This window comes from Heterodontus francisci, chromosome 2, assembly GCF_036365525.1.
Source record: "Heterodontus francisci isolate sHetFra1 chromosome 2, sHetFra1.hap1, whole genome shotgun sequence".
NCBI classification, from domain to species: Eukaryota; Metazoa; Chordata; class Chondrichthyes; order Heterodontiformes; family Heterodontidae; genus Heterodontus; species Heterodontus francisci.
The window spans coordinates 92717432-92743767 of NC_090372.1; the positions used below are offsets into that span (position 1 = coordinate 92717432).

At 39.1% G+C, this 26336-nt stretch overlaps 1 protein-coding gene across 4 annotated transcripts in view; it reads left to right on the forward strand.

Annotated features, from left to right (window-relative positions):
* Nucleotides 1–1876: 1876 nt before the first annotated feature.
* igf2bp3 (insulin-like growth factor 2 mRNA binding protein 3) overlaps nt 1877–26336 on the forward strand; it is a 195778-nt gene continuing 171318 nt past the window's right edge. For 2 of the 4 annotated variants that reach the window (XM_068008850.1, XM_068008851.1), the window contains exons 1-2: nt 1877–2657; nt 3675–3735. In XM_068008850.1, coding sequence (XP_067864951.1) covers nt 2483–2657; nt 3675–3735 — 236 coding nt within the window. In that variant the 5' untranslated portion in view covers nt 1877–2482. The remainder of the gene's footprint in view (nt 2658–3674; nt 3736–26336) is intronic. The other 2 variants (XM_068008853.1, XM_068008852.1) reach the window with 2 other exon arrangements.

Consider the following 26336-nt stretch of genomic DNA (forward strand, 5'->3'; position numbering starts at 1 on the left):
TTATTGGAAGAGCCAGTTAATATCTTACATTTTCATTTGAAATTTTTTTAAAAAGCATTAAAAAGGAAGTATGTTATTAAGAATACAGATTTGGGATCAGTTTTTGATAATTTCAAAATGAACTACATTGACATCTGTGATATTTAAAACCGATTCAAGTGGAGTTGATGATTGTGTAATGCAGAGAAGGCCTGAAGGAACTGTAGAAAGTTTGAACTGACTATTGGTAGAACAAAGATTTAATAGATACCGCTACAACACTGAGACATATTAAACTTGTTTTTCTTTTCTGCTATAAAGTAAGCTTCTACAGAGTGTCAGATCTTGGATGTTATAATCTGTTCATAATGAATTATCCCGGTTCCAGGCAATTTAAAAAAAAAACAATGCAACTCATTTAAGGTCCCCCTTCCCCCATTTTGGATCTTCCTTCATTTAAAGTGGAGCTTTGATGCTTGAATTGATCATTTAACATGTTAGCCAAATTAAGTCGATATTTTCATATTTTGCGAGCTTCTTGAAGCACATTAAACTTTTTTTTAAAAACTCACTCCACAACAGCCATTTTCCCCACTGACCCTTACTGGAGTGAAATTTTCACACTGCAGTAATTATATAGATTAATATTCAATTAATCAGATTAATATTTTTGTCTTGGCTGCTCCGATTTTCAAACACATTAAATGCGCAGCAATTACAATTTAAAAAAGTATTTTGTAAATTGCACCAACAAAATTACACCTTCATATCGTTTAGAACAAAACTACAGATCCTTCACTACAAATCGATATAGCTTTAACTTAATGAAAATGGTTATAATTTTCCAGAGAAAAATTACTGATTGGCAAACGGAATATACAATCGAAACAAAAGATTTAACAGTAACTAACGTGAACGAAATGCACTTTAATTGCACGTTTTAGTTCAATTTTAAAAACATAAAAACGTGATATCCGCTAGAAGTCCATTAAATTAAAGAGCTATATTCATGAAGAATAATTGTAAGGTACAAATTCATCTATTAACGATTATTATTTTCTTTTTGCAGGAAAGCTTCCGTCCTCACACCGGGCGGTTTGTCGCAAAAGGCGATTTAGCTTTTAAATTTTAAATCGACAATACCGAATTTCTTACCTACGCGCCTGCCAACAAAGAAAAGCAAATGGGTGTGAATCTCGGATGCCGATTTTCGTTCATTCCGAGCACTTCCGCTAATAAAGTTGTGCAATGTGAATTTATTTAACTATTTTTGTTCCCTTCGCAAATACGAAAATGCTCCATTTATAAAAGAAATCTGGACAAAAGACCGTTCGGCACGAGTTGTTACAGATTTAATTCACATTTATTTTTACAAACCTACTGCAACATCTCTGTGAGCAAATGTTAAAACCAGCCACCTTCAAAGACAAAGACCTTTAGTTCCAATATTTAAAAGCGGCAACGTTGCCTTATGCAAACAAGTGTACTAGGTTCTTTGGCTTGAATAGAATAAGAAAGCGGCGAAACTGCTCGAACTTTCAAAAGATCTTTTTCGACCAACATTTCGATGCGATAATGTAATTATCCTTTTGGTGGTTCCCATCACCAACCAAGATCGAGGGATAAAAACGTAGCTTAAAAATTTTAAAATAAAAGTATCTACGTCTCATTTATTAAGGAGCAGCCATTACAACGTTTCAGTTTTGGTTGCGACCGCGTTATGCATCTCCTGAGCGTGGTATCCTTTCAACATTATTCAGCTTCAACGGGGAGGGGAGGCGCAGGATGCACAGATCACTGCAAAAATACACTTCCCCTTCCCCCCTCCCGAAAGCACTCAACGAGACCAATTTCTCACACAACCACATTGGGGAACTGCATCAGTCAGGAGAATTTTCGCGCCATCACCTATGTAAATGGCAGCCTGACTTAAACCAATGAATGAAATCTGCAGGCAGAGAGAAAAAAACTTGCTCAATGGTAACGAGGCTTAAGACGCTTGATAGGATCCAAGAGTCAGACTGTGTACGAATGAGAAGTCAGAAAGGGGAAAAAAAGACAGCGCTCCAACAACTGTTATTCCACAATCAATATATTTCTCGGATTCTTGGAGGAAAGCTTGTCCCTCCCTTCCTCTCTCTCCCAGTATCATTGAATAGCTAGCATTCCTCACGTGAGAAGTTGATGTATAGTTTGACCACGTGGCTCATTCAGCCGGAATATTCATGGATTTTTTGGAGCTGTATTTTATTCAGAGGCGGTGCTATTAGTAACGTAGTGTGACATTTTCCACAGCCTGTTTGCGAAAGGGGTTTTGGGGGAAAGACAAAAAAAATAGTTTATTCCTCTTTGTAGCCCGCCATTCTACTACTCCTTGTTCTGGGAATTTATTTTATCATCGTATTTTTTTGTGAGACCTCTTCCTCCCAGCTTTATATTGAAATCGACCGATTATTTCTCCAAAGGGGAAGATAGGACGGAAAGATCTTTGCTTTTTAGCAACATGAACAAGCTCTATATTGGGAATCTTACCGAAAACGTAACCACTGTGGACTTGGAAAGTCTGTTCAAGGAATGGAAGATTCCCTTCACTGGACAGTTTCTGGTGAAAACTGGTTATGCGTTTGTCGATTGCCCAGATGATAACTGTGCTATGAAGGCTATCGATATCCTGTCAGGTAAGCAATTTAATCCCATAGACTGCGATATCATCTCAAGTTTTGAGGTAAACTGCCGTAAACCTTGTTTGGTGAGAGGCCTAAAACAGCTCCTTGCGCACCAGCTTCGCACAAACTGACTCTGGGGGGAGGAGGCTGTTGACTCCCGAGTGCTTCAAAAATACCCATTTCCACTATCCGCGCCTAAACCGCACTTTCTTCAGCCGTTCACAGAAGAAATTAGGAATGTTCATTTTAATCTTAATTTAACCAATTTTTGGTGAAACCCGGCCCATCTTTTTACATCTGCACGCGGTCTTTTCTCCCTCATTGGTTTGTAAAAATATTTGGAGCGTTCAATGGCTTGGCAGTAACTAAACGAAGATACTTGTTGTACGGAATGCTTTGATTTACTCGCTGCTTATTAAATTACTGGAGTTGTGCTGGGTATAAGATACTACTAAAAAAATTCAGCCCGTGTTACTGAACCTTCTTGGTAATTGTAGGCCTTTAACAATCCAGGCAGCAGCTCGGAGCCACCATTCAAATCAATGCGCGTCCAGGAAAAGAACGCACATTTCAGCTTTTGTACTCATTTTTAAAAATTAACAATAAACACAAACAAAAGCCCACTGTCCAAAAACTGTTGACAATATCACGTTTATTTTCGTTCGTTCTATCTGACAGCGCGAATGCGTTTTTAGTCGGCCATACTGAGTCCCAAAAGTGTCCTTTAGGACTCGACCACTAGAAACATGGCTGAAAATTAGAGTACAGAACAATTGAGTTCACGACTTAATTTTTTTTATGTGCTTGTTTACATCAGTTTTGGGATTGCATCTTTACATTTACACCGAATTTTCTTGTTAACCCGATTTCGAGATTTATAACAAGTTGTTAATCAGATATACAAACTTAACGCTTAGGATCAATGCATTGGAAACGATCTTGGCGGAACAGTCAATTTTGAGTGTTTGTTTTTAAATGTTTAACTTGCAGCAGTTTAACAGGCACCCTACATTTTATGTATTGCCTCAGGTAAAGTGGAACTGCACGGAAAATCTATAGAAGTGGAGCACTCCGTTCCTAAACGACAAAGGTAAAAGGTTTAATTCGTATCAGGTTTCTATCTGAACAGGTAGAATTAAGCTAAAAAAGCTCCCTAATTAGTAAGTATGTCTGTTTGGAATTAAACGTTATCCAAACCGTACAAGTCTCTTGACTTGGTGTACTTCATTTAGCATATAATTATCGTTTGAACTTGCCACTTTTATGTCTATTTTGGGGCATGTATTTTGTTCATAATGAATCTCTTGTTTCTTTAAATTACTCATGTATTTGATAAAACTGTATTTTAACTAAAACTGTAGGACCTGGTGCAGTATTTTTCAAAAGTTTGGGCGTCAGCAGGAAATGATCTGAGAAGCTTTGCATTATATTAACCGACAAACACGTGAGGAGTTCTCGGTAGCAAAAAACTGCGAAAATCACATCAAATGTTCCATTTATTGTACACGAATGTAGTTGAAATGATTTTATATGGAAGGCAAAGACCTAAATGTATTTAGAGGCGGTTCACATAAACATTAACGTGCAATCAATCATTCATCGAGTTATAGGAGAATTCAAAAATCTTTCCAAATATATAAATGATGGACTGCATTTAGGGTTTTATACTTTTTTTCCCTAAAGTTGGAGTTAAACATTATTTCTCCATCTTTAGAGACCGTTTTGAACATCCTAAAACAAACAGGAGTTGGAGTAAGTTATAGCTTTGGAAAGTAATGTCAACTGTTGCAAATTTTTGAAAATAAAAATCGCTATTGGCGTTTGCTGGTTTAAACGTTTTAGTTGGATTTCTACAAGTTGATTTGTTTTGATGGGATACTTTTATTGTACCAAGTTACTGGTTTGCAGTTTTTGGCTAGGATATGTTTTCCACTGACTGTGCTTTTTTCAGTTTCTCTGTTAAAGAAAAAGGGAACAAATTTTGAAACATGATTGGATAAAATTGTTTTCATAAGTCTTCAAAGTAAGTCTTCACTTTTTGTGCTGAAGCTTTTAATTCAGTGTAACTTGACTATTTGTGTGGTGCGCTGTGAGGTGGTTGGTTCTCAAGGTTGCTGAATGTGCTGTGTTTAAGATATAAATGGTTGAATGGAGAAAATTGAGCTTGGGAGGCACTTGAGATAGTTTCCTGTGTATTGATTCTTCTTTTCACCCCTTCCACATAAGTTTGTTCAAACTCAGTCTACACTACTTTTTATTCCATGACCTCTAGTTAATTAATGCAATGTGACTAAATCATTTTTGTGTTTTATTTTATTTACAAATCATCTAGAATTTGAAATATTTGATGTTTAGGAGCCTAAAGATTTGAATCCAAAAATGATGTAACTTTGCAAACAATGCCATTTAAAACTGGATGTAAAATGAGGCTGATCTGCTGAATGAATCATTTAATGTTTTTAAAGTACCTTCATCTAGTTTTAAATGAAAATTACTTAAGATTTTCCGTGTTTTTAAACAAGTTATGACATTTGGTTTCCTAGCATGAAAAGTAGGGATGGTACAACTATTGTGTTCATCATTTGACTAATATTTGTATTACAGTTCTTGATTTAAGACTTCATTTATTTTATATATGCAAAGTTTGAATAGTTTTGGACCAAATTAATTCCTCACTTCTATTTCATGTTTGGATTTTCCTTTTAAATCTTCAGAAAATGTTAGTTCCATTCTTGAAACTTGGTTTGCAAGGGTGCATAACTGTTTAAAATGGTAAAAATCAGTACTAAGATTATCAGATATGAAATGCTTTGCCCTAAATTAGCAAGATTCAAAAAATCCAGATCAGTAATCTCAACTGAGTCTTGTAATTTTGACTTCCTATTTCTTGCCCTTGCATCACTTGTTTAAAATTTGTGTCCATTTCTGTTTTGAACTAGTTTAGAAAGCTATTGTTTGAGTTACAAATGAAGAATATTTGTGAACGCTATGAACTTAATATGGATAAATGTATTCTGAAATGTGCAACATAATACACACCCATTTGAAAACACAATCATGTATGTTCTAAAGTTTGATTTTAGATCCCCTTTTGTGCCAGTGTGAAATTGAAACCTCGTCACACAGATATGAAGCTGAAAGTATAATGTGGGCATTAGGCACCAATTTGACTTCTGTGCCTACAAAAAAAGGTGCGGTGTGCAGTCTCCTAAGAGACCATCTTGAGTTTCACAATGGGATAGTATACATTGAATCTTGATGCAAAGCTATTAAGTGCTGCTGTCATCCATTGGATCTCCTGGCAATTGTACGCTTAGTATCGTGGATTTCTTTTAATGTTTGAGAAAGCAGACACTAAGGTATGCTATCTCCTAATAGAGACTTTACTAGGAGAAGTGAAACTTCACATGCACCTAAACATGCATGCTTTATTGGCAGGTAGGGTGCAATTTGCAGATTGCAGAACTACTTGGGTCTGGCCACATTTTGCATTCTGCCAATTCCGTCAGTGCTGTAGTACAACATATTCTCAATCGACTCTAAATGTTATCTTTTAATGGACCCCACATTTAAAAAGAACACTGTGGGGCGGCGCAGTGGTTAGCACCGCAGCCTCACCGCTCCAGCGACCCGGGTTCAATTCTGGGTACTGCCTGTGTGGAGTTTGCAAGTTCTCCGTGTTTGTGTGGGTTTCCTCCGGGTGCTCCGGTTTCCTCCCACAAGCCAAAGACTTGCAGGTTGATAGGTAAATTGGCCATTATAAATTGCCCCTAGTATAGGTAGGTGGTAGGGGAATATAGGGACAGGTGAGGATGTGGTAGGAATATGGGATTAGTGTAGGATTAGTATAAATGGGTGGTTAATGGTCGGCACAGACTCGGTGGGCTGAAGGGCCTGTTTCAGTGCTGTATCTCTAAATCTAAAACTAAAAATCTAAATCTAAAAGAAGCTCTTGGCCCAAACAATTGTGCCCTCAGCTAAATTTGTGGTGAGCATGGAGAGGATAAAAGCCACTCACTAGCTGTTTGTGCACTACATAATTCAAAGATATTTTAAATATTCTGAACTTCATTTCTATATGTGTAAACATCTTGGCATTCTATACATATGGTTATGATGATTAAATTTAATGTGATTTTTTTGAGTTGTGTAAATATCCCTTTGGAGATGAGGGAGGGTAAGGAGACTTGCATTACTCGGCCAAGCCTATATTGTATTTGCATGTCAAATCAGATGCATTCAAATTTTTAAATCTAACTTTCCAGTAAGTCCAGATGTGACCTTAGTTGGGTAGCATTTAATTTTATGATTATATATAAAACTATTCTATATTCAAAGGTCAGGGCCTTGGGATGTTTTATGTTGAAGGTGCTCTATAAATACAAGTTTTTGTACAGGTTGAAAGGCATATTATGTGGATTTGGGTTTTAACCATTATTTTGATTGGAATTGATCTAGGTATGCTGCCAAAATATTGCCTAAAAAAAAATCAGTAATATTGTTTGAAGATGTGTTTATGTACATCCCTCATTGTGCCTGATAGAGCTTCATGTGTAAATCTATAGCTGTTGTAATGTGTTGGAAAAGATTGATCAGTTATTTAGCTTTATACAGTAACTTTGCTTCTGCAATATTTGGAATTTTGCATATGTACCAGTACAGAAGCCCACCCAGTTTGCTGGTATGTGAATTCTGTGAGCTGTACTTAAAGCCTTTCCTACACAAATATTCACTTTGGTCCAAATGACTGGATTTAGTGAATATACCTTTTTGGTATTTGCAATTTTTTTTGCACAATTTGGTTTTTAACCCTCACTTTGTTGGGGTTTAACTATATTTAGATATGGTCAGCAGTTCCAAATGGAAAAAACTTCCCTAACTAATAACAGAGCAACAATTGATATATGCAACTGTTTCACCCTGGTCTTCCTGCTCAGTTTTCATCAATGCACAATGTGCATATTTATCCAAATGCCAGAGTCCTGCATATTTTCATGTTTCAAGCTGGGGAAATTCAGTTTGAATTATCTAGTTTTTTTTTTCTTGTGACTTGAGATGTGGATAGTTGAGCAGCAAGTAGCTTTCCTCGTTCTGCTCACTTTGCCTCAAGGTTCGGAGGTACTTTTAATCCACATCCTCATCACGTAAAGGTCAAGAGGTGGTGTCAGTAAGGGTTTCCATAAAGTTGTGTTGAGGCCAGAGAACCAATGGGGACATAGTGTGCTTAATTTGTTATTCAAAGTGAAATTCTTGGGCCCAGCAGTCACTGCATTCCAGCTCACGTTGGAACGTTCAGAACTGACGTGGGTACGCCCACCATTGCAAAAGTGACCTTTGTACCTGCTGTGAAAGGCAGGTTGGGAATATGGTGCCATAGAGCACTTAGTGAAGCGTTAAAAGGATGAAAGACTCCTCACTGTTGTTGGTGAGAGCAGTCTTGGTAGAAGTGTGGGTGTATGTAATGGGGGAGGGGTAAGTGTTTAAGATGCCTTTTAGGCCTCATGCTTGAATATATGCCTTGTTAATTTTCAAAATGCACAACCAAACTATGCATCTTTGTCAGCTGTGCAGGTTCTTTTTCAATGAGTACATTTGGGACAAGCTGTTACTGGAAATAAATTGGGGAAAAAAAGTCTACCCAATGATTGTCAAATCATTTAACTTTAATGAATTCCCAACTGAGGTTCCATTCTATTTAAATCTCTCTCTCTCTCTCTCTCTCTCTCACATATGTTCGTAGCAGAGTTGTACACTTTGCTGTGATATCGCAGCAGCTGGTGGACAATGTACATGCTTGCAATCTGATTATGCAAACTGCCTGCTGTCATTTGTGCAATGGACAGTTTAGTTTGGGGGATGGATATAGATCTGCCCCTGCCTGCCACCTGGGGTTAAAATATGTCTCTCCAGAGTTTTGATAGCATTCGTCCTACAACTGTAAGAAAACTAAAACCAAGTATTTTCTTAATGGTAGTTATTTTCCTGGAAGGAAATTGTAAATACTTTTTAAAAAAAAAGTTCCTTTCATGTGCATCTTGGTGAGTGAAGCTTGAGGCCCAAATTGATTTTTGCTCTGTCTGTAAGGTAATGAAAAATGGTTGTGAAGTGGGTGTTCTTTCCTCTGTCTAAGGTGACTTCCTCCTTGACCTCTAACTGCAATCAGTAAAGGGGGCAGCCATTGCACACTAGGCAGCTGACTGCTTTTGATAAGTAGTGCTACCCAGGATGTCTGTTGTGGCTTCCTCCAGCCATTACCTTTTTTTTGCTGTTTTGTAGGTATTCTAGGGTTAAAACTGTGGAAATAGTTTTTTTTAATCCTGATCACTTAATGCTGTTTATTAACATATAAATTAAATAACTGCTGTAAGTTTGTGAAGACTTGGGTCTGGTAGAAGTGTGTGCACTCTGGTATAGTCTTGGAGCAGGAATTTGCTAAATGCAGAGAAAATGGCTAATGTAGTCTGACAAGCAATTAAAATCACTATACTGAACAAACTTAACAGCTTTTTCATTGTATTTTAAGACTGGTTTCATTGTTCACCTTTATGTATTTTATTTTCAATCTGTGTGGCTCACTTCCATTACAAATTTCCTACAGTTAACTTTAGTGTCTTTTTTTTGAGCACTTAACTGGTAAGGGAACAATGAGACCTATTTCAGACATAAGTTTTAAAAATGCGTATCACAAGTTTCAACATCATGCACTCCATCTCTTGCATCTAGTTGATCGAAATTATTTTTAGGGATAGGGCAATAGAAATTTAATCAGATTCCTGGATCCACTCTGACTGCAAGAACATGTCTGTGGAGAATTGCTCATGTGTGGTCTAAGTTTTAATTTCACTGAACCACCACCTCACATGTTTGGTCAAATGTCTTAGATTTTTTTAAACCTTTAATATATAACTATCCTAGATTTCTAAATTTTATTTGGATTGATTCAGGAAGGTTTGCATAAAGTGATTTTAAACTATGAATAGGGTATGGCTTACTAAATTTTTTTTTTTCCTTGGGCTAGAAGGAAATTGTAGGGGTATTTCATAGAGCAGATCCTTTGAGTGACAGGGGATCCGTTTCTTTCTACCAGAAAGCAGGCAAAAGCAGATGTAAACTATCTTTGGGTATTTTGAACTTTACAATCTACCCACAGTAGTCGTAGTGACATTGCAGGAATGAGCAAATGGCTGCAATTAAAATAGCTTTCTTCAATGAAAACTTTGCTCACCAATAAATGATGTGGCATGATGTATTAATGGCCTACTGTTACAACATAGGAGCAGCTATTCTTGGTGGGGATTTTGACTGATCTGTTACTAACTACACTTCACTGAAACATGATCCTGTGCCTTTACTAGATGCCGAGAAAATAAGGTGAAATGTATTAAGTCAGGCTAACACATTCTTCTGGATTAGATGTCAATGTATTGCAATCAATTGCACATGGTTTTTTTTAATTTTAGAAACTGCAAAGTGTATCCAAATGAGTATTTGCATTATGAACATCTGATAAATTAATCCACAAGAATGTATTAGCCTGATTTATACTTTTTCAATCTTATTTTCTAGACCTCTAGGCCAGGCACATAATCATGCTTCAGGTGAAGTGTACTTAGTATCAGATTAGTCAACATCTGTATGAATACTTTGAAATACCTTGTGTGCTTGCTCACACTTGTAACATTTCTGAAAATGGCTATGGTGGGGGCAATAAAGAATATTTTGAAACTATTTAGAACAACGGTTGTGGGATACAAGATAACGCGGAACCGATCAGTTGATAGTTGCATTTTGAATCCTCATGCTAATATTTTTAAATTAGCAGTATTGAATTTGCATCAAAAGCTGATTTAGAAATCTTCAATATACAGCTGTGCATTGGACACTTTAATTCAGATTGAACTGATAAACCTTTATCAGATGTGACACTGGACAATAAATACATGGTGTACTTATCTAATGGAATATGTTCTATAACCATTCCAAATTTTTAATGATGCTCTACAGAAAAATTTGCAACCATGTTAATTACAATGCAAATTAAAGTTGAAAGGACTTTTTATTCTGGCTAACTTCTGAGTTTATTTTATAACATGGTTGAGTGTTCTGAATATAGCCACATTCTCCTAACCACTGAGAATTGTCTGATACCTTTTTCATCTCTTTCCTCTATCAATTGTTTAGAATTTTGTTCTTGTATGCTGCACATATTAAGATGTGGAACTGGCTAACTTGTGTGATGGCGTGCTTGGTATTTACTAAAATTGAAATGAGAAGTTAAACCATAAATCCATAGGATTTCCTTGGTTACACTGCCCTATATATTTAAGTTTAGTGATGTAAATATGGAGCATTTTTGATTTCTCATTTACTGTTTTCAAAACATTCTGGTCATGTGAATATGAAGAGTAGGTAAGTGGCATTCATCATGCATGGTACACCGGATATATTTTTACAAAAGGCTGAATCATGAGCTATGCAGTTTTATTTAACATTCATCTATGTTCAGAAATTTGATTTCAGTTTAAAAAAAAAAACTGAATTGATCAATATCAATGGCTTAATTCCTTCAAATCTTCAGTCTCAGACTGTGAATAGCAAGAATCAATAAAACTCTAGGAATGTGTGTACACAATTTAAGTGTTTTTTTTGCTGTAGGATATTTAATAGAACCTTTTTAGATGTCTAGCTTATTACTTGACAAATGGTAATTAAAAAAAATCCAAAACTAGAGGTATTGCCATGTACTTAAAGGGAGAAACAATATTAAACCCAGAAGGAAACTGGTCATCTGTATGGTCCAGTGGAAATTGGGAAATAAAATCCAAAGAAGGCCAATTTATCAACTTTTTAAATTTGCATAATATACTAATTACACTACGGCAATGGCTATTGTTCAGTCCTATATTTCAATTTGATTTTTAAATTTAACTATCCTAGTGTTACAAATTTTCTTGTACAGTTAGTTTTACTATATTTGTAAATCTCCATTTTGCATGCAATGTTGACCCTAAACTGAATAATACTGTATCTAAAAAAACAACTTTCTGTTTTTAGCTAGCATCTAGTTTGAAATAGTTTGTATCCATTGAAGTTTTTGTTGCAAGAAAATCTGCTTGAAGCTATCCAAAAGTACAATAAAAATGTTAGTGTACTGTTGACTTACTGGTAGCCATTTTATTGCCTGACATTTAGGTTAATAATTTTAGAAAATTATCAAATTGAAGGACACTCTTTAAATATTGTGCTCTGTACAGAGTTGTATGTAAATATTTTAATTATCTGTCCTGCTTTTTTGTAAATTAAATGACATGAGCTTTGATCAAATGTTGAATTGTGTGGTGCAAATGGCAATATTTTGTCTGTCTATGACAACCACTTGAGTTGCACATTGTCTAAAAGCTTGCAATGGAGATAGAGAGGGCAAATGAAAAGTAAGTTGCTGAGATTTTTAAAGTGAAGTTGAAAATGTTGAGCTTTCCTGAATTTAAATTTCCACTCTTTGAATCTCTTCATTCAATTCATCAGCATGTTGTAAATGTGCAATAAATTAGAGTTTAGTACTGCAATTTAAATTACTTGTCAAAGTTTTGATCTGTTCCAAAAGATTTAATTACATTAAGCATTGTGTTAGATTAAGAAATTACTTTGATCAAACTGACTACTATACAAAAATTAAAATGTTGGTATTAAAATAAATTTCATGTTGAGTCAAGCTTGCCAGAGCAAATTTTCATTATTTTTTAACTTGTTCATGGGTTTAATTTCTCCTCTGCTGAAAATCTTGCTGCTTCCCCTCCCTGCCTCTCTCTCTGCCTTTTTTCAGATGCTGCCAAGATCCTACCTCTGTGCCCAAGCTTTTAGTCATTTGCATTACTATCTCGTGTGGCTCGTGTTAGATTTTTTTTGGATTAATGCTCCTGTGAAGCACCTTGGGACTTCTTACTATGTTGAAAATGCTATATAAAGTTTTTATTCTTTATGCCAGGGTATGAGTGACTTAATCAAATAGAGGGATCCCAGCTGAACTTGATCTTGTCCCATCGTATGCTTTCAGCAGGGGTCATCTAATCATGTTTTGGAGCCAAATTACTGGTGTTATTTCTCCTCCTAAACTAGGGGTACTGAGACAAATTGCAATACCTTTTTACTGCTGCTCTGGCTAAGATTGGGTAAATCAACCCAGACTACTGAATGTACCCAAGACTTTCATTAAAAATTGGTTGGGTAGGGTTAATGACTGCTTGTATTTAAATGCACAGTTTAAATATTTGTTCTAAAATTTGTTCATTTTAACTGAGAATTTTCAACAAATTCATTTTAAGATGCTAAGATTTACACTTGTGTGGAGTAACTCAATAATTAGAGATTCTCAAATTGAAACTGCTTCAGAATAACGTGATTTTGAAATTAAAACGGCTGAAAGTATCCTTTTAAGTCTAAAGCAGCCTTAAAATTTGGGGAAGAAAGGGATTTGGGTGAAAGTTATGATTGTAGGCTGAGTGTTACGTTCTTTGCAGAAAAAGGTGTACAGCACATCCATGAACTTTTTTTTAACTGAAGACTTTGAATTGAGTGAATTTATTTAAGCTCATTGCATAAAAGATATTGTTTGCCTAACATAAATGAACGAAGTATTAGAATATGAAATTTAATACATTTGCTAATGTTCACATTTTTCAGAACTTTGTTTTAAAATATGTAAACATGGCATTAAGGTTTAATTTCTAGGTTACTTTTTGTTAGTTTGTTTGATCATGCTCCTGTGAAGTGCCTTGAGATGTTTGACTGTTAAATGCTCTATCTAAATGCAAGTTGTTGCATGTAGTTTTCAGTTAAGCTTAAAAAGTGACTGTTGGATCTCTTCTCAATTGTAAACTTTAAAAAATTTTAATTGCATTTCAGATATGTGGTTTGCTATTAAAATGGGCAGAACATTAGTTTTAATAGCACATAACGCTTGTATAAGTTCCATTTTAGCTTGGTGTTTTCTTAAATTTCTCTCTTTTCCTCCCCTCTTCCATTGCCATTTGCTACTTGTTGGAGTAAGATTTCACTCGTGCCCACTGCTCTTTCGTAACTTGTTTAAGTGGGTATTATTCACTTGAGGCTTTAGAGTCGCCAGGCTATTCTACAGTGGTGGTGAGTGGTTGGAAATATAGCTCACCTGACTTTGTCATTGCTACCCAGCTCCACGTAACAGAAACCTATGTGCAACAAGGAGCTACATTTATATAGTATCTTTAACGTAGCAAAACATCCCAAGGCACTTCACAGGAGCATTATCAAACAGAATTTGATGAAATGAAACTTTAATGCTTCCTCCTTGGTCTAATTTCTGCCCTTAATAACAACATTTTGTGTCTGTAGCTTTGGCAAGTTAATCTTCCATGCCATCTCTGCAATACTTTTTGCAATTGGAAGCCTGTGACCAGTGGTGTACTGCAAGGATCAATACTGGGACTTTTGCTGTTTGTTGTGTACATTAATGATTTAGCCGTGAATATAGGAGCTATGATCAATAAGTTCGCAGATGACATGAAAATTGGTGGTGTCGTAAATAGCGAGCAGGAAAGCCTTAGATTACAGGACAATATAGATAGGCTGGTAAGATGGGCAGAGCTGTGGCAAATGGAATTTAATCCTGAGAGGTGTGAGGTGATGCATTTTGGGAGGACTAACAAGGCAAGGGAATGTACAATGGATGGTAGGACCCTAAGAAGTACAGAGGGTTTGAGGGACCTTGGTGTACTTGTCCATTGATCATTGAAGGCAGCAACGCAGGTAGATAAGGTGGTTAGGAGGGCATATGGGATACTTACCTTTATTAGCTGAGGCATAGAATATAAGAGCAGGGAGGTTCTGATGGAGCTGTATAAAATGCTAGTTAGGTCACAGTTGGAGTGCTGTATACAGTTCTGGTCACCACACTATAGGAAGGATGTGATTGCACTGGAGAGGGTGCAGTGGAGATTCACCAGGATGGTGCCTGGGCTGGAGCATTTCAGCTATGAAGAGAGACTAGATAGGTTAGGGTTGTTTTCCTTACAGCAGAGAAGGCTGAGGTGGGACCTGATGTATACAAAACGTATGAGGGGCATAGATAGAGTAGATAGTAAGAAACTTTTTCCCTTAGCGGAGGGGTCATTAACCCGGGGGCATAGATCTAAGGTAGGGGACAGAAGGTTTAGAGGGGATTTGAGGAAAAATCTTTTCACCCAGAGGGTGGTTGGAATCTGGAACACACTGTCTGAAGGGGTGGTAGAGACAGGAACTCTCACAACATTTAAGAAGTATTCAGATGAGCACTTGAAATGCCATAGCATACAAGGCTACGGGCCAAGTGCAGGAAAATGGGATTAGAATAGATTGGAGGTCTGTGAACGTTATAGCATTGTTTAAAAAAGTGTGCGAGGGGTAGGCCAAATAATTATAGGCCAGTCAGCCTGACCTCACTGGTGGGAAAATTGATTGAGGGACAGGATAAGCTTAGATAGGCACCGATCCATCAGGGAGAGTCAATATGGATTTGTTAAGGGAAGGTCATTTCATACTAACTTGATTGAATTTTTTGAGGAAATAAAAAGGAGGATTGATGTGGTCTACATGGATTTTAGTAAGGCGTTTGACAAGGTCCTGCATGGCAGATTGGTCAGTAAAGTGAAAGCCCATGGGGTACAGGGGAATGTAGCAGGTTGGATCCAAAACTGGCTCGAGTGACAGGAAACAAAGGGTAGTAGTCGATAAATGTTTTTGCGAATGGAAAGTGGTTTCCAGTGGCGTTCCACAGGGCTCAGTGTTGGTATCCATGCTGTTTGTGGTGTATATTAATGATTTGGACTTAAATGTGGGAGGCATGATTGGGAAATTTGCTGATGACACAAAAATTGGCCATGTAGTTGATAGTGAAGAGGATAGCTGTAGACTCCAGAATATCAATGGTTTGGTTGAGTGGGTGGAAAAGTGGCAAATGGAATTCAATCCAGAGAAGTGTGAGGTAATGCATTTGGGGAGGGCAAACAAAGCGAGGAAATACAGAATAAACAGGAGGATATTGAGGGGGGTGGGGTAGAAGAAGTGACACCTTGGAGTGCATGTCCACAGGTCCCTGAAGGTGGCAGGACAGGTAGATTAAAGTGGTGAAGAAGGCATATGGAATGCTTTCCTTTACTGGCTAAGGTATAGAATACAAAAGCAGGGATGTAATGCTGGAACTGTGTAAAACGCTGGTTAGGACACAGCTGGAGTATTGCGTACAGTTCTGGTTGTCAAATTACCGGAAGGACATAATTGGTCTGGAGAGAGTACAGAGGAGATTTACGAGAATGTTGCCAGGGCTTGAAAGTTGCGGCTATGAGGAAAGATTGGATCGGTTCGGGTTGTTTTCTTTGGAACAGAGGAAGCTAAAGGGGGACTTAATTGAGGTGTACGAAATTGAGGTGTCCAGATGGAGTAGACAGGAAGGACCTTTTTCCCCTCGTGGAGGTCGGTTGTCGGGGGCACAGGTTTAAAGTGATTGGTAGAAGGATTGGACGGGAAAACCTTTTCACCCACCAGGTGCTGGGTGTCTGGAATTCACTACCAGGGACGGTGGTGGAGGCAGAAACTCTCAACTCATTTAAAAGGTACCTAGACCTGCACCTGAAGTGCTGTAATTTGCAAGGCTACGGTCCAGATGATGGAAGGTGGTATTAGATTGGATGGCTCGATTTTTCAGCCGGCGCAGACGTGATGGGCTGAATGGCCTCCTTCTGTAATTTTTCTATGGTTCTATCCTCCGTGATGGTGGAGCCCAGCGCATCAGTGCAAAAGATAAGGCTGAAACCTTTGCCACAATCTTCCACCAGAAGTGCCAAGTTGTTCATCCATCTCTGCTTCCTCTGAAGTCCCCAGCATCACAGATGCCAGTCTTCAGCCAATTCAATTCACTTCGCGTGATATCAAGAAACGGCTGAAGGCACTGGATACTGCAAAGGCTATGGCCCTTGACAATATTCCGGCAATAGTACTGAAGACCTGTGCTCCAGAACTTGCAGTGCCCCTAGCCAAGTTGTTCCAGTACAGCTACAACACTGGCATCTACCTGGCAATGTGGAAAATTGCCCAGATATGTCCTGTACACAAAAGACAAGTCTAACCCAGCCAATCACCACCTCATCAGTCTACTCTCAATCATCAGTAAAGTGATGGAAGGTGTCATTGACATGTTATCAAGCGGCACTTGCTTAGCAATAACCTGCTGCGTGACGTTCAGTTTGGGTTCTGCCAGGGCTCCTGACCTCATTACAGCCTCGGTTCAAACATGGACAAAAGAGCTGAACCCGAGAGTTGTGGTGAGAGTGACTATCCTTGACGTCAAGGCAGCATTTGACTGAGTATGGCATCAAGGAGCCCTAGTAAAACTGGAATCGGGGTGGTGGGGGCGGAACTCTCTGCTGGTTGGAGTCGTACCTAGCGCAAAGGAAGATGGTTAAGGTTGTTGGTCAGTCATCTGAGCTCCAGGACATCACTGCAGGAATTCCTCAGGGTAGTGTCCTAGGCCCAACCATCATCTTCATCAGTGGTCTTCCTTCAATTATAAGGTCATAAGTAGGGATGTTCGCTGATCGTGCAATGTTCAGCACCATTTGCGACTCCTCAGATACTGAAGCGGTCCGTGTAGTGATGCAGCAAGGTCTAGACAATATCCAGGCGTGGGCTGGTAAGTGGCAAGTAACATTTGTGCCACACAAGTGCCAGGCAATGACCATTTCCAACAGGAGAGAATCTAACCATCTCCCCTTGACGTTCCGTGGCACTATGATTGCTGAATTCCCCCACTATCAACTTCCTGGGGTTACCGTTGAGCAGAAACTGAACTGGAGTAGCCATATAAACACCGTGGCTACAAGAGCAGGTCAGAGGCTGGGAAACCTGCGACGAGTAACTCACCTCCTGACTCCCTAAAGCATGTCCACCATCCACAAGTCAGGAGTGTGATGGAATACTCTCCCCTTGCCTGGATGGGTGCAGCTCCAACAACACTCTAAGCTCGACACCATTCAGGACAAAGCGGCCCACATGATTGGCACCCCATGAGCAAACATTCACTCCCTCCACGGTGGTAGCAGTGTATACCATCTACAAGATGCACTGCAGCATCTTACCAAGGCTCCTTAGATAGCACCTTCCCAACTCGTGACCTCAATTACTTCGAAGGACAAGGGCAGCAGATGCATGGGAACACCACCACCTGCAAGTTCCCCTCCTAGCTACACACCATCCTGACTTGGAACTATATTGCCGTTCCTTCATTGTCACTGGGTCAAAATCCTGGAACTCCCTTCTGAACAGCACTGTAGGTGTACCTACCCACATGGACTGCAGCAGTCCAGGAAAGCAGCTCAACAGCACCTTCTCGAAGGCAATTAGGGATGGGTAATAAATGCTGGCCTAGCCAGCGACACCCACATCCCAGGAACAAAATTAAAAAAAACTTTCTCGTTCTTCTATCTTTCATTTTCTTCACCTTCCTTCTGGGAGGTGCTCTGTTTCCCTCTCCTGTGTCTCTGTCCCTTTCTTTCTCTTTCCCTGTCTTCTAATTCAAAATTCCTTTGTTCCAATTGTGTCTTTGTTAGCAGTACCTTGTCTTGGTCACTGCTTCTGCTTCAGATTCAAGGGAAAAATCGTTGGCCACTAGCCTTATGAGTTCAGACATCCTAGCCTTGCCATGTACTGCTCAGCCATTTTCCTCAACTCCTCCATTGACAGTGCTTTTAACTTATCCCAAGTTACTTCACCCAGGCTTGGAGAGTTACTAGCTTCAGTCGTAGACATGTTAATAGTCAATCACGCACAACCATGAGAAAACCTGTATTGAAATCTTGCTTTCTTATTGCTTGGGAACAATTTGGCTTCCCACTTCCAATTTCTCTCATTTGTCTGTGGGTAAAGTTCCAGACGCTAGCACCCAAATTTCTGTTGTGACCAGGTGCGAAAGAGGTCTAGGGTTCCCTTTCAGCCTTCACCTGGTCTTACCGTAACAGGGTTTAATTTTTAAACACTGTTTTTAGCATCCCCCTTGATGAATCCTTGTTCACCGCTTTCTGGTTATAAGGCAAAGAAACCACCACAAACAGATTTTCTTAGGTTTAAAGGAGAAATGTTGAAATTTATTAAACTCTAATTCAGTTAATGCCTACGGATACACGACACGCCCATGCTAGCGTGCATACGCGATACACGCATGCAAATAGGGACCGAAAAGAGCAGAAGAAAAACAAAGTGGAAAAGTTTGAGGCAATATCTGAAGAGTTTTTGTTACGGTTCTTCAAGCTCACTGTCGAGTCCTTGATTGTAGGTAGATCTTGCATTTTCGTTGGGGCCCAGTATTCTTAAACCTTGTTCACTGTAGGAGACTTTTCTCTCTTGGGATTCTTGTGGCTTCAGAGACTTGTGAGAAAGAGTTGGGAGCAGACAGGAGAGATCGCAGTCCAGGAGCAAACAGATACTCTGCCTTCAAACTCTCTGTGGCCAGTTCAAAAGAAAACCCTGGAACAGCCAGATTGTCATGTGACCAGCAGGTCTAACCAGTCCTGGCTCTTATGGATTGTATCCTCCTTAGGCCCTGGAATGTGCTTCCTCACTTTCGATGTCTGTTAGTATGTAAATGTTTTTTTTTCCAGCCGCGGCTGATCTGTTTAACAAGTCATTTCCTCACTCCAACAACAGTTAAAAATTAATGTTCATGACAAAATTGATGTGCCTCATTTTTGGCAGGTGGGGACCTAGCTTGACAAAAGGGACAACTGATCTGTCATTCCAAATCTTTCCCTTTTCCTTCAAGTTAACAAGTATTGGCCAAAGTATTTTTTTGTTTAAACAAAAAAATATCTGCAAAGAAAATTTCTTTAATCTTTCTTTAACCTGTGTGTCAGGTATTTAGGAGGGAATGTTATATATTTACTGTCATATTTCAAACTGTTAAAGCTTTGCATCTTTATAGAATAAGTCTTGTTTTATACTGAGTGGATAATTGTTTATTAAAGAAACCTGGTTTGTATACTTTATTATTTCAGAGTAAAATACATAATTGCCATATCGCTAATTGGGTAAACATTTAAATATGTTGTGAGCTGTGGAGAAGTGGAACTAGAGCAAGACCGTGCACTCCTCCCGCCTTGGTCGTAACATATAATTGGGGGCTCTGTGCGGAATAATCCAAGCCGACGACATGCAATTGCAAATGGGGTAATAATAACTGAAAAGGGGGAAAGGAAAACACCAGGTTTCTTGTGTATTAGAGTAAAGTTTACACTACTGGAATGGCTTTGTCAGTACTATGATTTTTCTGGAGAGGGAGGATTCATCCCGGAGTGATTTGAAAAACTTAACCAAGGCTAGGCTAAAAGAATTGGCTGAAAAGTTGTAGTTCGAGTAAAAACCAGGGGCTAAGAAAGCAGATGTAATTGAGGTAACAGCACAGCCTTTGAAATTGGAAGAAGGAAAAAGCAATCCAGATGATTCAGTTGAATGAGCATGAATTCAGTTGTAGATGAAGCAGCTTCAACAGGAAGGAGAAATGAGAAAACTCTAACTAGAATTTAAAGGGAGCAAGCAGTGTGGCAGGAGAGAGAAAAGGAAAGGGAGCAAGAAAGGATATTACCATTTAAAAAAAGAATCAAAAAAAACAGGTGGCGTTGACACCGATAAATTCTGGTGATGAAAGATCTGACTCCAACTCAGGGCCAAGTGGAGAGCTGTTTAACTTTGTACAAGCCCTCCCAAAGTTTGAGGAAAGGGACGTAGAGGCTCTTTAACATCTTATTTACGGCTTCCAACCTTTTTTTCTAGTTGGACTGTATGAACATGAAAATATCACGTTGGTTCTTGTTATGATCACAGCAAGTAAGTAATCTGACAGTAATATAAAAGCAAAATACTGCGGATGCTGGAAATCTGAAATAAAAACAAGAAATGCTGGAACCACTCAGCAGGTCTGGCAGCATCTGTGGAAAGAGAAGCAGAGTTAACGTTTCGGGTCAGTGACCCTTCATCGGAACTGACAAATATTAGAAAAGTCACAGGTTATAAGCAAGTGAGGTGGGGGTGGGGCAAGAGATAACAAAGGAGGTCTAGATTGGACCAGGCCACATAGCTGACCAAAAGGTCACGGAGCAAAGGCAAACAATATGTTAATGGTGTGTTGAAAGACAAAGCATTAGTACAGATTAGGTGTAAATACACTGAATATTGAACAGCAGCAAGTGCAAACCTGAAAAAAAACAGTGGGTAAGCAAACTGAACAAACTAAGATGAAATGAAATAAATGCAAAAAAAAAAGATTGTGAAAAAGAATGTTAAAAAAAGGAAGAAAAAATAACTAAAAATGAAAGTAAAACGGGGGGCTGTCATGCTCTGAAATTATTGAACTCCATGTTCAGTCCGGCAGGCTGTAGTGTGCCTAATCGGTAAATGAGATGCTGTTCCTTGAGCTTGCGTTGATGTTCACTGGAACACTGCAGCAATCTCAGGGCAGAGATGTGAGCATGAGAGCAAGGGGGAGTGTTGAAATGGCAAGCAACCGGAAGCTCAGGGTCCTGCTTGCGGACTGAGCGGAGATGTTCCGCAAAGCGGTCACCCAGTCTGCGCTTGGTCTCCCCAATGTAGAGGAGACCACACTGAGCAGCGAATACAGTATACTACATTGAAAGAAGTACAAGTAAATCGCTGCTTCACCTGAAAGGAGTGTTTGGGGCCTGGGATAGTGAGGAGAGAGGAGGTAAATGGGCAGGTATTACACCTCCTGCGATTGCAGGGGAAGGTGCCCTGGGACGGGGACGAGGTGGTGGGGGTAATGGAGGAGTGGACCAGGGTGTTGCGGAGGGAACGATCCCTTCGGAATGCTGACCGGGGAAGGGAGGGGAAGATGCAACTGGTAGTGGCATCACGCTGGAGGTGGTGGAAATGGCGGAGGATGATCCTTTGGATATGGAGGCTGGTGGGGTGAAAAGTGAGGACAAGGGGAACCCTGTCACGGTTCTGGGAGGGAGGGGAAGGGGTGAGGGTAGAGGTGCGGGGTATGGGTCGGACTCGGTTGAGGGTCCTGTCAACCACAGTGGGGGGAAATCATCGGTTGAGGAAAAAGGAGGTCATATCAGAATCACCGTCATGGAAGGTAGCATCATCAGAGCAGATGCTTCGGAGACGGAGAAACTGGGAGAATGGAATGGAGTCCTTATAGGAGGTAGGGTGTGAAGAAGTGTAGTCGAGGTAGCTGTGGGAGTCGGTGGGCTTATAATGGATATTAGTAGACAACCTATCCCCAGAGATGGAGACAGAGAAGTCGAGGAAGGGAAGGGAAGTGTCAGAGATGTAATCTGACAGGTTTTCTTGAGTTAACAAGGAGGTTAACTTTATTGTACCTAAACCAAACTAATAAAATAAACAATTCTCTCCTCTCTAATTATCGTCACTCACACTTCCCCCTCTCTCGCTCTCGCTCTCGCTCTCGCTCTCGCTCTCGCTCTTTCCAACGAAAAAGCCTCGCAATATGAGTTTTGAATTTTTCTATAAAGGCCAAAGGATTGTGGTCAGTATAAGCTACGGTCTCTCTCTGTCCATTTTGGACATGCCTCCAAATTTTTGAGCAACTGTCCCAGGGCTTCCTTCTCCACAGTATAGTATCTCCTTTGATCATTTAATTTTTTGGAGAATTACCATACTGGTATCTTAATGCCTAGCTCATCATCTTGGAGTAGGAGACACCTACCCCTAGGTCACTAGCAACCACTGCCACTTTAAATGGTTTGTTAAAGCTTCGAGCTGCCAGCACCGGTTCATTGGTTAAGATGACTTTCAGCCTCTCGAAAGCTGTTTCTTCTGTTTTCTATCAGAGACTCACCCAATGAGTCCACTAGCTTTAGTCCCTTTGAATTAGTTTATGGACACGAGGTGAGAGGTCCTCTAAAACTAATCAAGGAGAGGTTTTTGGGACCCGGGGCGAATCTTCCCTGTTGGACTACATTTCCGTGTTCCGAGAATGGCTCACCGAGAGCCTGTGCTTCCACTGCCTTTTGAAGAAGAGAATTCCAAAGACTCATGACACTCAGAAATTTTTTTTTTCTCATCCGTCTTAAATGGGCAACCCCTTATTTTTAAACAGTGACCCCTAGTTCCAGATTCTCCCACAGGCGAAACATCCTTTCCACATCCACCCTCTCAAGACCCCTCAGGACCTTGTATGGCCGAGATAGGTTTTTTTGGGGGGGGGGGGGGGTGGGGTGGAGGTAGCCGCATCCATAATGGTGAGAAGATACTGGTAGCCCCCTTTTTTGTTTTCGGCAGAGGTCATACATGATCTACCAGCACTCTGCTGAATGGTTTCCCAAAAGTTGGTATGGGAATTAGTGGTGTTTTAATGCAGGTTGAGGCTTCTCCACAACCTGGCATGTGTGGCAAGTCTTGTGGAACTCCACCACATCCTTGTGGAGTTGTGGCCAGTGAAAATGCTGTCTGATGCAGGCTTGGGTTTTTCTGATAGACGCGTCCAGCCATTGGAATCTCGTGGGCTATTCTCAATATTTCGCTATGGTACCTCGGCAGCACCACTATTTGAAACAGTGTCCACTCTTCGTCTGCAGGCCTGAGAGGAGGTCTCCACTTCCTCATCAGCACCTCATCCTTTAAATAGTAGCACTCTGGAAATCCCTCTGCTTCAGCTTCAGTTTGGGCAGTCTGTGCTAACTTTTTTTAAAATCCTGGGTCGGCTTGTTTAACTCCTCCTCTGGATCCTCTAACTTCCCAAAGAAGATTTCTGATTACCAGACAGTAGGGTAATCTGTCTGCAGCGCCAGTTCAGCCTCCTCTGATGGAGCTTGTATGACTGTGGACTGGGGCACCACACAGTTAGGAAAAATGCCAGGGGCCTTTTCCTGTAACTGCTCTGTCTCCCTGACCTCTTTCGATCTCTAAAACCACTGGGGAAGCTGCTACCTTCGTCCCTGCCAGATCATTACCCAGGAACAGGGGTCGACCCGTGTCCACAGGTAAACTAGGGACAATCCCCATGGTTGCTGGGTCAGAAACAAGGTCGCACTTCAGGCGCGCCCAGTATAAAGGTATAGACATATACTTTCCTCCAATACTGTTTGCTAGCACTCTAGCATTCAATGCAATCTCTGGGGGGTCATACCTTTTCCCAGCAGAAGGGGTTGGGTGGCCCCTGTGTTCCTAAGTATGACAATGGGCTTAGTCACCTCACTCAAGCGGTATGGGGTCACTTTTCCTCTGGATACAAAATCCTGGTAACTCTCAGACATTTCATATCTCTCATAAGCATTACATTGTAGGATACAGTGTTGCAAATCAGGTGATCATAAACTGAAAGGATGACTTTGTCAACTTGTTGTTTTAAAAATCTTTTTAAAATATTCAGATTAAAGAAAATTATCCTTCAACAAAACCCATTGACGTAACATTATTTTAATAAAATCCATTGTGTTCTAAATAAACTTGTTTGAGTTGCACCATAGTTATAGATAATGCCTTTGATTCGAGGAATGGGTTTTATGGTTGCGACCCTTATTCTTTCTAATATAGATGAGGTGATAAATTATTCTGAATGTGCTGTTAGCTATTTTTTAATCATGAGAATCGATGGCCAGAATGTTCCTAATTCTATGAATCTTGTTAGTTTGTTTTAATAATGACTTTACTGACAAAATTATAGTTTTTAAAGTGAAAAGCACAATTCTGGGTTAATTCTATTTTAATTAAGATTTTTCTATTGATACATAAATTCAATGCATGCATTTATTATACATGCCAATTATGCATTCTACCAGAGACACTTGGCAATTTCCAAGTATTTGGTTTAGAAATGCCGAATGTTTGTCTTGCAGCTGCCAATAGCTTTTATTCTAGAAAAGGCTCTTCAGGTTTTTAAAAAAAAAAGTTGCAGACACCTGGTCTAGTCGAATGTCAAGATTGAGTTTTAAACTTCAAAGCAAGACAGCCATGAACAAACCCCACTTTGTCTTGGAAGATAGTTTGTGTTTGTTGAATTTAAGTTTTGTGCTTTCTAATGAGACTTGCCTGGCATATTTAGTATTGATCATTCTGATGTGTAACAAATTAGTCTTGACTCTCAAATTTTACACATTTGCTGAGTATGATCTTGCTCTTCATTCAGATTGGAAGTTTTGTAATTGCTTAAGGAAAAGTTGCAGTGCAAAATGGTTCCTAACAAAATAATTTAATTTCTGTTTTGCAATTTGCAAACTTTGAATTCTGTTTATTTCTAATTGGATTTTGCTATAGATTTGAAACATTAAATGGGCTAATTTAGTTTTATGAAGTTGCAGATAATAGAACTAATAGTCTTGTATGCTGTTTTATGGCATCTATATTGAAAATATAAAACTTTGAGCCCAGGTTGAGATCAAAGATGTAGTTAAAAGTTCATTAAATTGGCCAGTTGTAATCTCATGGCTTTGAATTAGTTTAATTCAGTTTTCTAAATACTTGTACTGAATATTAATGCTTTATGTTGCTTTTGAAATTGAAGAAAAATGCATTGCTGAAGCCTGTGGGGGTCACAGAATTTGAACTAAATGCACCTTGGCCAATGGCAAACCTTGGGAGGAGGGAAATAGGAAGAAAAGATGTCTGCTACATGTAATTTGATCAAATAGACAACAACTTCACATTCTATTTACAAAATTAAGTACTAGAAAGTCGTCTTTTAAAAACCTTTTTTATAATTTGGCCTGTCTGATTTGAGATCTCCTTTGGAAAAACTGAGAATCTTAAGTAGACCACAATTGGAATTCGATGTATTTGCCTGAATGTCTGTCTATAGTGAAGTTTAAAAAAAAACTTCAGAATGCTAACATAAATATTGGAAACCAAATTTAGTAATTCAAAAACACTTTGAACTTGATTAAGTTATTACATTTCCAACTCAAACAACCTGTATAGAATTGGTTCCAATGGCTACTGTAATTATGTTGATTTAAGTACTGTTTGGTAGGGTGTGCTTCTACTTTAAAGAACAAAAACTCTCTTGCTATCTTAGTACACCTCATTCTCTCCTGGACAGAATATAAGTGGAAGTGCATGAAAGTAATTTTTCCCTTCTCCATGACGCTGATCACAAATCCATTGAGTTGAAGTTTTAGGTTCTCTAAATGTTGAATGCTGAATTAAATATCCTTAATCCATTATTTTCACAAAGGTGTTTTACACAAGTTTAGCATTCAATCAGTTTATACTCTTTAAAGAGTCTAATTTCAAAGTATTACAGTCCTCTGATCAAATCTTGTAGCTTTCTACTAGGAATATGTTTGAGTACAGACTTTTTCTACAGCAGGACATAGGTAGGTTAGTAGATTAGACAACTGTCTGAGGAAAATTTAATGTGGAGAAGTAGGTAGGAATAGATTTTGGGAAGAAGAATAAAAGGAGGACATATGCACAAATTTGTACAACCATACTAAATTAGTACTTGGGCATAGAGACTTAAGGATTCAGATACATGAATCTTTGTACTAGTCTTATTTTTAGGCCTGTGATCTTAGATATTATAAATAGGGTGTAGAATACCAAAGCAAAGAGATCATTTTTAAACGACTAAACTTCCTAGCTGCGCCTACTTTTGGATGTCCTACTCCAGGATGGATGCCCAGGCCATTGCAGGTGTGCAGCAGATTTACA